Source organism: Acanthisitta chloris, unplaced genomic scaffold (assembly GCF_000695815.1).
Source record: "Acanthisitta chloris isolate BGI_N310 unplaced genomic scaffold, ASM69581v1 scaffold33057, whole genome shotgun sequence".
Classification (NCBI taxonomy): domain Eukaryota; kingdom Metazoa; phylum Chordata; class Aves; order Passeriformes; family Acanthisittidae; genus Acanthisitta; species Acanthisitta chloris.
In genome coordinates, this window is record NW_008683758.1 from 26836 (window position 1) to 40286 (window position 13451).

Here is a 13451-nt window from a genome sequence, read left to right on the forward strand (position 1 = left end):
TCCCCAGGCTGTTCCCTCTCTCCCCTAGCAGATAGGTGGAAACCCCAATACTTGCATTGCTGATTGGTGAATCACCTCTCAGTAACTCGTGTACCTTGGTGCAGGGCCCTAACTGTGTCTTTGCACATGCACTGTGTGTGTCCCACATCCCTTCCAATGCCTTTTAGGTCCATTTAAGCCAATCTTTACTTGCTTTCTTCAGACTGGTTATATTCTTCTCTCCCCTAGCAGATAGGTGGAAACCCCAATACTTGCATTGCTGATTGGTGAATCACCTCTCAGTAACTCGTGTACCTTGGTGCAGGGCCCTAACTGTGTCTTTGCACATGCACTGTGTGTGTCCCACATCCCTTCCAATGCCTTTTAGGTCCATTTAAGCCAATCTTTACTTGCTTTCTTCAGACTGGTTATATTCTAACAGTGCTTATTACTAAGCAGTTGGGAAGTCTTGGACCTTTCCTTGTCTAAAAATTCTCCCTGGTGCTTACTGAAGAATTTTTACATTTGTCTTCATTTCTTCTGTTGAGGAATGACTGCATAAATACTTCAAAACACAACCCTGCCTAAACTCAGTGAGGTTTCTATCATGCTCAAAATACTGGATTCTAAAGGCTTTTTAGAAGGGAAGACTCCTGATGGCTCTTGTTCCTGATGGAGACCAGATCATGCTTTCCTGTAATGACCAGCAGTAGCCTAGCTGTGTGACTGATGCTCCTGGAGTTTACCAGGGATATTTGGGTCTCTGTGGGAGCTAAAGCATTAGAGTGAATGGAAACAGTTTGTATTCACAGCAGCCTCTACCTGCAGCCTGTGCTTCAGGCACTGCTGAGGTGACAAACTGACATTCCCTTGGCTCCAGGCAGAGAGGAGACTGAGTGCAGCCCTTGGCCTCTCACTCACAAACCCCACAGCGACACTAGGCTTGACCTGCCACCCTGAGAGCTTTGCTCTCTGCTGTCTTCACCCTTGCTGCTTTGGGGGTGTCAGGTGAACATCCCTCCACCTGCATCTGAACCAACCCTGGTACACGTGTGCTGTCAGAGCAAGCTCAAGCCCAATCTGTGAGCACCTCTTAGGAAACATTCTTCTCTTTCACCCTAAACTAGAAGCAAGAAGGATTTGCAGTAACGTTCATCCTCATTACGTGCGTTCCATATGTAACTAAGCCTTGGAGCTAAGAGTTACATTATCACTCCTGTTAAGGAGGAAAGGACTAAATAGCCAAATGAAGACAGTAAAAACCAAACTGATTTTGCAGGAAGGAGAAAAAAGTCAGAACACACAGAATCATAGAATCAAGTGGGTTGGAAAAGACCTCCAAGATCAGTAAGTCCAACCCTCCTGTGGTTACTAGACCATGGCACTAAGTGCCACATCCAGTCGCATCTTGAAAACCTCCAGGGATGGTGAATCCACCACCTCCCTGGGCAGCCCATTCCAATGTCTAAGCACTCTGCTCTGTAAAAAATCTCTTCCTAATATCCAACCTAACCCTCCCCTGGCAGAGCTTGAGTCTGTGTCCTCTTGTCCTCCTGCTGGTTGCCTGGGAGAACCAAACTTAGAACCAAGACAGCTCAAGTGAAACAAGATCAGCAGCAGAGTGCCAAACTGATTTTATATGTTGTGTCCCACTCTGAGGGATAGAAAATATAAACCTTAGCCAACAAAAGACGTAGCACAATAAAAAGATACAAACAAGTCCAAGCATGCAAAAGAATCATTCTGTAATCCTTACTGGAAATTCAAGATGTTCAGATCAAGTAACAACATGGTACATGTTTATTTTTTTGTAAGTTAAGAAGGTTTAAAAATATATTTCCTGCCATAATGAAGCATTTTTGGGAAGCAGTGTACAAATAAGGCAGAAGTGTCAAAACAAATGATGACTAAACTAGTTTAGCACTAAGTCTAGCCTAGGAAAACAAGTCATATATTAAACTGGAAATGTATTTTATTTCTCAAGGTGGTAAGTTCCCCCTTTAAGACCCTCATGTTGCTTAAACAAAGTTTAACACATTGTCAGTATCAACCTGCCTGTCATTTCAGTCGACTGAATTTTGACCAAGTGATTGACACAAATGTTACAGGGATGAACACCTCCATCAAATTATTCTAGTAATTGCACCGAAGTTTTGATGGATCTGATGTTATTCTAAATTATGCTTTGTGTGTGTCAACTTTTTATAAATGTGAAAGCTACAGTGTGCTTGAAGGCACTTTTTTTTAGGTTGTCAGCTGTAGATCACCAGTGACTTTGTATGCAGGACGGATGAGGTTAATTTAAATCCAGGAGACATCAAAATACAGGATTAAGTCTGCAACATGCTGTTGTCACAGGGTGAGTCTTGTATTCCTCACAGTTCCCATTAAGATGCTTCAATGCAAAACTCACCCTTCACCCATCTTGCCGTTCAACCAATCCTAAATCATAGCAGCAAAAATTTGAGCATTTGTCTTTTAAATAAAAAACCCCAACAGAACATCATATAACTTCACTGTGCTTAAGCTTCACTGAGTTTCTTGCAGCCAGGGAAAGGAAAAGGCTTCACTTAAGTTAGAAGTCAGAGCAGATAGAAAAGAAATCAGGGTAGTTTTGCTTCTCCAGGAGGAAGTTTCTAGATAGAAGAGATATAATCATGATACACAGCTGTGCAGATGTAGCAACACTTAACAGCTGTAATGAGTGAAGAGCAAAGAAACTCACAGCAGATGTCACGAACAGCCATGACTTTGCCCAGTAGAAGCTGTAACACCTGCATGTATTTTCATGTGGAGTGGAAGCCTGAGGAGAAAGTATTGGCCTGATTGTGCCATGGGCTAGTTGGGAAAGCTGCCTTTTCCTGCTCCACCACTCCACAGCTGGGTGCCATGGTGCAATAGCTAAAGGTGAAAGGCAGACTGTAACTGTAGTGTGAAACCTTCTGCAGAAAGATTTAGTAAAAGATTTAGCATCCAGCTATAGAACAGGTGTTTAATTCCTCCTAGCCCCTGTCCTGGGCAAGCAACCTTTTATTTATCTTCTTATCTCCCCTTGTTCCATCCAAACCACATGTTCTGGGGTTAGGTTACACCAGCATGCCCAGCATGGTAGCAGTTAGAGGGTTAGCAGACACTCAACCCAAGCCTGGACACTGCACTGCTGCTCAGCTTATCAGGCTGTGCCCCAGGCAGAAGTCAGTGCTTTGCTGCATTCAGGCATAGCCACACACCTCACAAGACTGTCCAGCAACTTCCGTGGAGAAACAGCTCCACTTCTGTTGCTGCACCCACAATAAAACTACTCCAAGGCTGGATATGCAAGGAAGAGGATTCGACCTGCCTTCTAGGACACGTGAGCTACACAGGATTCAACAGAGGATTTTTTTGTGTTTATTTGTTTCATTTACATCAATATAAATCTCTTTCAGTCAAACAGGAATAGAAAAGTAGTCACCCCTGGCAGTTCACAGTTTACAGTTCAGCAGAATGTATAGATATAAATTATTACTGTAGACTTAGCACAGGTGAAACCTGCAAACAGAGGTACAGACAACAGTCACCGAGCTGTTCTTGTCCTATCAGTGCCATGAGACATATTCCTTGTACGTCACACAGAGTTCCTAAAATGCTTTATTTACATCACTTTTTTTTCTCCCCCACCATAACTGCATTGGCATAACTCCCTTAAATACAGCTTACCTGAGTAAGTCTTCAAATTCCTCAGCAGCTGGGACTGGAAAGGGAAAACAACTCCACCAGGACAAGGAGCAGTGTTAATAGCGGTGGACGCTTCGTAGATCCGAGACTTCTTCCCCTTTGTATTCCATCATGTTCCAGCTCTGGTTAACAGCTTCTACATAAAGTCTGACAGCACATGTGGTATTGTACATGCTTTATTAAAATGGTACTCGTATTTACAATATCTGCAGAAACAATCCCTCCCAAGTCTTGCATTCAGACAGACACACACACAGACACACGCGCGACCCCTTCACTCTACGGGGGTGTGAAGGCTATGCTCCCAAAAGTTAGGCAGCTTCTGGAAGAGGAGGAAGGGTGGCTCTTTTGTGTGTTTGTAATTAATTAAAAAGAAGCATGGGAGTATGCATTTGGCCATCACAATGCTAATTGAAGTATATGTAGTATTAACATATGGCAGTAACACTGAGTATTCCTCTTTTACATTCTATACACAGAATGACATCAAGGTTTTCCAGTCAACAGAACATTCCAACTTCAGTCTCAATGCTGCTTGTAGTGACTATGAAACCACAATTTGGGGGCTGTCCCTTAAAACAATTCAAGTCTATGTAAGCGAAATAAGGCACAATTAATCTTGGATTTGATTTAGAGGATGGGGAAGGGAGGGGGAGGCAGGCTTCAGATACTAGTTGTTGCACAGGATATGGTTTTACCCAATCCTTTTGAGAAAAGGATGAGTTTTATCCCCATCCTAATCTACATGGACTTCTCTTAGAGAACTGAAGTTTTCTGCCAGGGCTACTATTGCCCACATACAAAACAAAATTGGAAATTCACATTTCAACACCAGCTTCAGTAGTCTAAACCTACTGATGCTGATGTGCACGAGTACATCTTTCTTTAATGCTGAAGGAGAAGACACACATGAAACAAAATTCAAACCTTCCTCTGAGCTTGAAGACTCATGTCTTTTAGAGAGCTTGTAAGATACACTAGTTGAAGGCTTCAGCTTACTGATAAAAAGGAATAGCATTGTTGCCTTTATCCCTGGCCCCTCTTCACTAACGAAGCCTAACCAGACATTACAAATAAACTGCAACAAAAAATTTGGCAGCACAAATAATGTCTAGTTTTCAAATCTTCATTTGTGAGTATATTATTTTCCTTGTACAAAACCTGTTGAATGTTTTTTCGCAGCAGATGAACTGTACCCAAAGATGCAGGACATTCTGTGATGGGGAATAAGAGGTTGCAGTTCCGAAGGCCCCTGACTTTGGTTGTTTACAAAGTTCATTCCTGTTTAGTGTGATCCTTGGTATCTTCCTCATCTGTGTATTCTGATGGTTCTTCCCCTGGTTTTAGGAGTCTACCTACGTAGTCATATTTTTCTGAAAGAGATTTATGATTGCATTACAATCAAATACAGCTGCATTTGCTTAGCCTGTGCTACTGCAAATTCACTTTTTCTCTTACAAACAGAGGTTCTAAACCTGACTCGCTGAAATTGATGGTAATTTAGCAGCAAGCTCAGCCTCCTAAAGCAATCTTCCTACCATTGCTGCTTGCTCTTGTCTCTAACTCTGAGTGCTTTGTTGCAATTCTCCGACAGCTGATCAGGCAAGTTTTATCACACAAGGGCTGAAATTGCTGCTCTTCAAACTAGCATCAATTCCCTCAGCCTGTTTTGATTTCAACTGGGGTGAAAAATGACTCCCCCTCCCTCCACATTTGTCAGGAGATATTTCAAAACAAACTTCTTCAACCCTTCATGCTCCAACAACCCTTAGTCCTAATCATAATTCCATGACATCCAAAGCCAACAACCTGTGAACAGGAATTCCATCAGCTAAGCTATGCTGGGAGTTAAATTCTGTGCTGAAGAGCTAAGGGAACAGTTCTCTTGCATAAAACTAAAAGGTTGAAAAAGCTGTAGTAAGATATAGTGTAATCCTCTCTGTGGAAAGAAGGCCTGAAATCCCAAGTCTTTGCTTTACAAAGTTATATTCCATTAATAATATTACCATCAACATCTCTTCAAAAGCTTCCCCAAGCCCAAATCAATCATTTGTATCAAAAACATTTCCTTAAGCTAAAGATGTGCTGCTAATTTGAGAATTTACCTTTAAATTGCATTTCCCACTCTCTTACACTTTCCATCTGTACAGCATTTAAGTCCGATAGGTCATCATATTCATCTCTGAGTGCATCTTTATCTAGACAGAAAGTTGCTAGTCCCCTGGAGGCATCTCTGCCAGCAAATATTCCATATGGACCCTCTGAAAACAAAAAGACAAAATTGATACCTTCAAGTCTTTGTTTGTGGTGAGCAAATCTCAGTTGTTTACACAGTCTGCCAAAGCCATACATCAAACTCGTGCAGTGATGGGAGCAGCAGCGGCTTCAGCCGCAGCTCTGACACTGAACAGCACTGCATTCAATCTCTGATAGCACTGCCAGATAACGTCTGCTGAGAGAAGCAGAACCAGGAAAATAGCTTTGAAGGGATATCTGGAAAAATCCCTGTCAGTTGATGCAAGTCAGTTGATGCAAATTCCAAAGGGACCAGGGGCTGGAATTCAAAAGAAATGCACTTCTATGAAGCAGAACATAGGATATTTACAAGTCAGGCATGAACAGAAGCAAATGGCCTAGACACCTCAATTAGAAATCCATTACTATCAATAAACAGAACTTGAGTTCTAATTAATAATTTCACTTCACTTATAAACCACCACAACTTTCTAGAACGTCGGTGACATTCTTACTTGGGTGGTAACACCTCATTTATTCCAGGCAGCAGATCACCCACACCCCTGTCCTTCCCTGCTCCCGAGAATGGCACAAACCTTCACCTTAACAATGTAGAAAGCAACTGCTTCCTTTGTGCTTTCTGACTGCAGCAAAGCAGCACAAACATGCTAACAACATGTCGAGCAAAGACTGCGAAATAAACATCACAAAGAGAACTGGATGATTTGCAAACCAGCAACTTGCAGGATAGGGTTGGTAACTGGCTTTCACAAATTTTAACTCATCATGCGTATTGTTAGCTTACATTTTCTTGACCTAAACCCAATTACCTTAATTCAGATCAATTTTAAAAAACCACTTTAAAACTTATTTTCTGCACTAAGTGCAACAGCTGAGCAGCAGGGAGATGCCCATAGCCTGCTACAGAGCGATGGCTATTGAAGACAAACAGGCCAGACCCTGTCTCTGGCTTACCTCTCGACAGTGGCCGTCAGCCTGAAGAAAAGGCAGCACCCATGGGCAAGAATGAACACAACCAAGTGGCAACACACTGTCCTTCACCCCCTCTATTGCCTGCTGGAGCACCTCAGACCTCTTCTGCACCAGGACGAGCCACGGGCAATCATTCCGAGAGGCTGGTTTCCTCCCCGGCCGCTTGCTCCAAACACCACACCTATCTGCTCTTGCTGGGCATTGACTGCAGAGTTGAGACAGAGGCTGAATGCAGCAGGGAGAATTCCTGAGGCAGGGAACCCGAGTACCATATGGGTTAGAACAAACTACGTCCTCACCAGAACCGGTGTCATCTCTCCACCCCAGAGTGCTTGGCATTGTAAGCTGCTTAAAGTCAAACCTGAGAACAGGAGGGTGTCTTGTGTGCCAGACAATTCCCTTGTCCCTCTGGAAATAAACCAGCTGATTTAAAAGCAAAATTCCACAAGAAGTAGACAGCAGAGAACAAACTACCAATAGGAAGTTCACACTGTACCAATCTGGCCGTAAGAGACAAGGGTAATGATTAACAGCATCTCTGTGCTTGTCCTCTGGGATATTTAGATCCAGGAACAGCATTCACAGCAAGTACCTCGGGGACCAGGGACTAGAAACAAAGTCAAGAGGGCTAGTGAACTCTCTCTTTCCTATTTGCATCCTGAATTAGACGGTTATCTGATAAACAGGATTCAGAGACTGGAATCAATCCTACAGCAACGCTCAGTCCCGTCCCACTGAACAGGCTGAGAGGCAGGGATACCCATCATTTGCAACACAAGGTAGAGTTTCCTCAAACAAAAAGTCCTGCTCCAAAATAGCAATCAGCCAAGTGATCCAGTTTTTGACATTCTGAATGAAGAACAGAGGAGCTACAAACAGCTCTTACAAGCACCACAATCAGCAAACCCTTATGAGCAATCAGAAATCACTAAACATCCTCACCGACAGTATTTTGTCTCCAGTTTTTCCTTTCTCTGAAATGTTTCAAACAAGTATTTCCACAAACCCTACTAGCTATTTGCATGATGTGTTTTCCAAATTCTGGCTAACCAGAGAGTAGCACACTGCTCCCCTTCCCTCCTGCTCTGCATTGACTGGGTTATGGAGATTACAGCACCTGCTGAGACCTCTTGGTCCACTAGCTTGATTACATATTTTCCTACTAAAAGGAGAATTACATTGTATTTATTAGTATCAAGCCCTGAACACCCTTATATCTCAATAATATACTTAATTGAAAGCATGGAAACTTTTAGAATGTATCAGCTTGCATTAAGATTGATGGATGCAAAACTTCCGCAAATATCTTGTAATCTCAGATGCTATTACATCAAAGTGGTTTTTTTTGTTACCTACAATTGAACTTCAATGTTAACATTCCAGAATATTTCCTACAGGAGTATTCAGGAGTCACAGAGAAAGCATCAAGCCAGGTCCAGGCACTCAGTGGAATGCTAACTTGTAAAACCCAACCTTTGGACTTGGTAGACAGCATCTCAAATTCCAGCTCTGCAAATGTAACTCACAAATGTGTCCCACTCTTTAATCCTTTACTAAAAGGTAAATATTGAGTTATGATTATTAAAAAATGGTGCAAGTCTGGCTTCACCTTAGTGGCAGAGTTGCTAAAGCACAAGTTCAGAGATCTCAGTATGAGCAATCTACTTCAAGATTTTAAGCTTCCATTCAGGTATTTCTACACAGAGTTTAAGTATATTATAGATATGCATTAATAGAGAATATACAGGTCTGAGAGTCTGCCTTTGTCTATTATTCACTTTTCTATGAGAAGGTGTTTTGCATATCAGATTTCATCGTACTTGGAGAAGCATCCAGGAAGGTGCCAGCACAGAGAACCCCAGGGAGAACAGGAACAGGATTCTGGGGCAGACATTAGTGCAATCCTAGACACACTTGCACGGAATTCTTTCATGACCTGATGCAATTTACTCTGCAGGCCCTACCCACAGTTCTTTCCTTTCCTTTTGTCTGCCCACCTATTCACACTGGCTCCTGTTGTCAATAATTGATTGCAGCACGACATGACAGACACACTGAGGAGAGGGCGAAAAGAGAGGCTCAGAGCATATATATATACACACACACACACCCCAACACTATTTTTCCAGACCCTATCATAAATTTTGGTGGTTTTCTTTTGCTGTGTCCCCAAATAAGCTATTTCATAGTCAAATATCTCTTAAAAAATTCTCTTCCCACTCCTATTCGGCATCTCCCAACAACAAAAGTCAGGGAAGTGTCAAAACCAATTCAAACACGTCTGCTACATGTTACTTGGCTACACACAGCTACGAGCGAGCCTTACATGAAGGAAAACTTTGTTCCTTAAGAATGCTTTTCTTCCCATCATTGCTTTCACATATTAAAGCACTCTGCTTCAGAGCCTTTGTTTGCTTTAGTGCCGAGACCAGCTACCAAGACCACATATTTGCCTATGTATCCCCACATCTACACCACCACATTCATACACTGCATTTTTCCCTGTATAAAGTCCTCATCTCCCTCACAACTCCACCTTGGATAAAGTATACCCTTCTCTGAGCTACAACACATGCAAAATGTTGCTACCCCCCACCTGCAGATCTTCACTGGCAGCCTTGATGGATTTTCCAGCCTGACATTCACCTTTATTCACCATGACCTGAGTAGCTTGAGAATTCCCCAAATCGAAGTCCCTTCAGCCATTAAAATATCTTTCCCATTTCTACACCCAGGATTTCTGCATCTCCTAGCTCTGTTTTGGCTCTGAAATGAGGACTTTAATTTCTCTTTGGAGACACCCTAAAAGAAGAGCAGGCAAGGAAAAATGTTTTAAACTTAAAGCACTGTATCAAATACATTGAAGCGTCAAGTTTTTATTTGGAAGCTCTACTTCTAGTCACTTCCTCCAAAACAGGCTAAACTGGATCTTGGAACAACACACGTTTCAATTTTCAGCCAGTTTAGCCAATATCTCCCCCAGCCAAAGCTATGCTGCTAGTCAACTTTGGAGTAGACATTCCTGGTTGCCAAAGAGGCTACCTGACCATCTCAGTTCTGTGGCAGCTTTGCAGAACATCCCAGGCTATTGCTCCAGGACTAGTAAAGAAGGTGAATGTTGTACACTGAACTTTGGATTGCTCCAACAGGCAGCACAGGGATCACACCACAGATAGCCACATGTGGACTTTATATCTAATGCAGTGATACGTAATCTAAGAATTGTACTCGTTTCTCCGGGGAAGTCACACAGGTTAACAAGGTTCAGTTTTAAACCAGAAGCTTTGGTTTTTTTCAGTCAAAAAGCACTTCCAAGCAATCACCAAATATGCAAAGTGTGCCAGATGTTCTTTGCATCTGTGAGCTTCATGCAGCCACTGGGAATAAACCCCAGTTTTGTCTGATGCTTAGAAACTCATGGATGACATTTGTTAATCTGCAGACAAGAATAAAGACTAATCTCTCCTTTAATGTTAAAGGAATGAAGAGAGACAGGCCACAAAATTATTAACAGCTGCATTATTCTCCTACTTTGCCTACTTTTCCCACTCCAAATCAGAGTGAAAACTCCATTGTTCAGAATTTCCTATCTGGATTCTGACATGTGTTTGTTCGGTGTTGCATCTTTCATGAGGGAACGAGAAAGCTACAAATGAGACAAAAGCATTTTGATATGCAGCTTGAAAGCAGAAGCTTTCTAATAATATTTATCACTGGGAACTCAAGGTGACATAGTTTTAACTTTACTGCTCCAGATTTCCATGAAAGGAAAGATGTGGGTCAATTTTAAGTTACAACTTGCCTGTAAAATATGTGTTCTTAGGAGATCAGTCCACAAAGTCTACATGCTACGATGGGAACTGCTTGGAGAGAGGGGTCTAAACCTGACTCCTCAGGCACAAGGCCAGAGGGCCTCACTCTCTCCCTTTCACTTGCTTCCTTTTTAACTGTGAAAAAGAAGTGCAAGAATCAATGACCCAATTTCAACTAAAGGGGCAGACAAGCAGTACTGCCAAGAGAGCCTGTAGTTCAGCAGTCAGGAGATTCCTGGAAGATAGTTCCATTCTTGAGAGGGACCTAGATTCCTCGTTTTGCTTTAGTGAGAAATGCTCTGGCCACTCATTTATTTCACAGTAAGGCCAGCAATGCTGGCCAGGTGTTTTGATTAAATGAGCATGACACTGCTGTGTACTGGACTTGACATCTACATGTCACTAACATGATGTCACTATCACATCCTAATCTATTAGATCTGTTTAGATCTTGCTTTGAGCATACCTGCTGGATCAGGCCACTCAAACCTCAGGTGATGGGAACATGGCTGGTTTAAATAGGAACTAGGGTCTTACACAGACCTGTTATCAAACACAGAGCTGTATTCGGGTTATGATGAAAGGAAAAAGAAACTTAAAGCAGACAAAGAGAGAGCTGACAGACACACAAAGCAGAAGAGCAGACAATGCTGATCTTCCTGCACAAAACCACTTTACTGGCTCCCACTCCCTGTGATCAGGGCCCGAGGGCTCGGAACAACCCCTCCATGCTGGCGGCAAAGGCACTACTCCCTTGAACTGGAAGTATGAGAACAATCTCTCACCAATATGCACATAGACACCTTGTAGTTTTCCTACTTCTGGTAGGAACTTCTCTTCATCCAGAAGAAGCATTACACAGACACCAAGGAGCTGACAAACGTCACCAACACAGAGAAGACACACAGAAACAACTTCTTCCCCTCAGTCTTATCCTCTGCACTTATTTGTACCCCCTCAGCCTGTTGTGTTCTTAAGATAAGGCCACCCTTAACAGAATTCTCCAGACACAATGCGTATGATGTCCCTCCTGCAAGACCTTAAAGGTATGGTACAGGATGTATGGAAAAGCTCCACTGCTGTGTGTTCCACAGAGATACAATGAAGTTTACAGCACTCAATGCCAAAGGAAACCTAACAGCATCAGACCATTTTAATACAAATTACTGGAAAAAGTGCCAGCTGGTTACTACTTTCAAGTATTCAACATCAGAAATCATAGTTCTTAACTGGATATGCAACATGAAGTAAAGGCAGTTTTCCCTTCCTATGATGGATTTATTTTGTGGAAGGAACTACTACTACCTAATCTCTTGGCAAACTTGGAAAAGCAGAACCCTTCCTGACACCCTGAAAGACAAGAGTGGGATGAGCCGTGAGTTGACAGTGACAATGTGCTGCAGCAAAGTCAGGAAATTGATTTTTTTGAAAAATCATAAAACATTAAGAACCAAGAAGTGACGTGTACAGTTGCACACACAGGACTGCACATCATCTTGCTTTGTCATGCTCAAAGCTGTGTGTTTTTCACAACTGCATCACGTATTTGCCATGTTAATCAAGACCTGTTTACAGCATCATCTTGACATGACAATTTAAATGCTAAATAAGAGTGGTTGATGTTACTTTAACTCTTACCATGCCCTTCTATCGACCAATATACAACCAGAAATCTTGACAAAAACAAACATGAAATTAAATGTTGCAATAAATCAAACAGTAAAAACTGTCTCTAGTTATAAGGACAAGAAACCAACTCGGCACATACTAGAGGTACTAACCATTAGAACCTAAGTCATGAGATGTGATTCCAGAAGGGGAAATCATCCCAAAACAGTTTCTCTGAAAGTCTGGTCACATGTTATTTTTAATAGTGAACCACTAATTGTTTACTTTATTTCTTTTAGAGTTTGTGGGCAATAAAGGAAAAGGTAATTAATTAAAATTAGTAACCAATCAACGCATTCTAGGACACTTACTCATGTGGGCATGAGCAGAGATGGTATTTAATACACCCAGGTGTTGAAACAAAGGGTGTACTTGCAGGACAGAGCAGCATTTTGGAAGAGAACTTGACAAATAAGGTTTAAAATTAAGAGTTCAGTGTAAGCAAAGTGGACTTTGGAGGCACAGACAGTTAAATGTGCCATGGAACCTCTTCTTGCCCTTAGTTAAAATGCATTAGACATACCAAAGACTAAGAGGATATCAGTGAGATAAACTGTGGAAGGCTTAAAGAAGACAACATGAGTTAAAAAACCCCTCCAAAAATTGGAAAACATTTGGATTAAGTGTTCAAGAAACTGAAGTTTTCAGTCCTGGCTGTTTGAAAGGATGAATTCAACTGTCTATCAGTTTTTAGTTTTAACTCTCTGTATGTGAAGGGCTCTGCAATGAAACACACCAAACTATAACAGGATTTAGCAGATGGAGACTTCAGATAAAATCAGCAGTTTGGTGGGAATTTCAACGGAATGCCAAGTGTTGGACAAAAACCTTGCCTAGATGACAATTCTGTGCATTTTAGACTTCTGCTATAGTAGAAAATAAGGAATAGCTTTGCATCCAAACCACACTGAAGGAGAAACAGAACTTTGAAGACGTCAGAAGCCACCTGAGACAGCCACGTTACTCAACATTAATCCAGCACTTAAGACAGACTTAAGATTTGATGGTGAGAGCTTTCTGCTGCCTGCAAAGCTGAAGCACTCTTTC

At 42.0% G+C, this 13451-nt stretch overlaps 1 protein-coding gene across 1 annotated transcript in view; it reads right to left on the bottom strand.

Moving 5' to 3' along the window:
• Positions 1-3856: 3856 nt before the first annotated feature.
• PGRMC2 (progesterone receptor membrane component 2) overlaps positions 3857-13451 on the bottom strand; it is a gene marked incomplete at its 5' end in the record, with an annotated part of 11420 nt that continues 1825 nt past the window's right edge. The window contains 2 exons of the mRNA XM_009079066.1: positions 3857-5069; positions 5802-5957. Coding sequence (XP_009077314.1) covers positions 4972-5069; positions 5802-5957 — 254 coding nt within the window. The remainder of the gene's footprint in view (positions 5070-5801; positions 5958-13451) is intronic.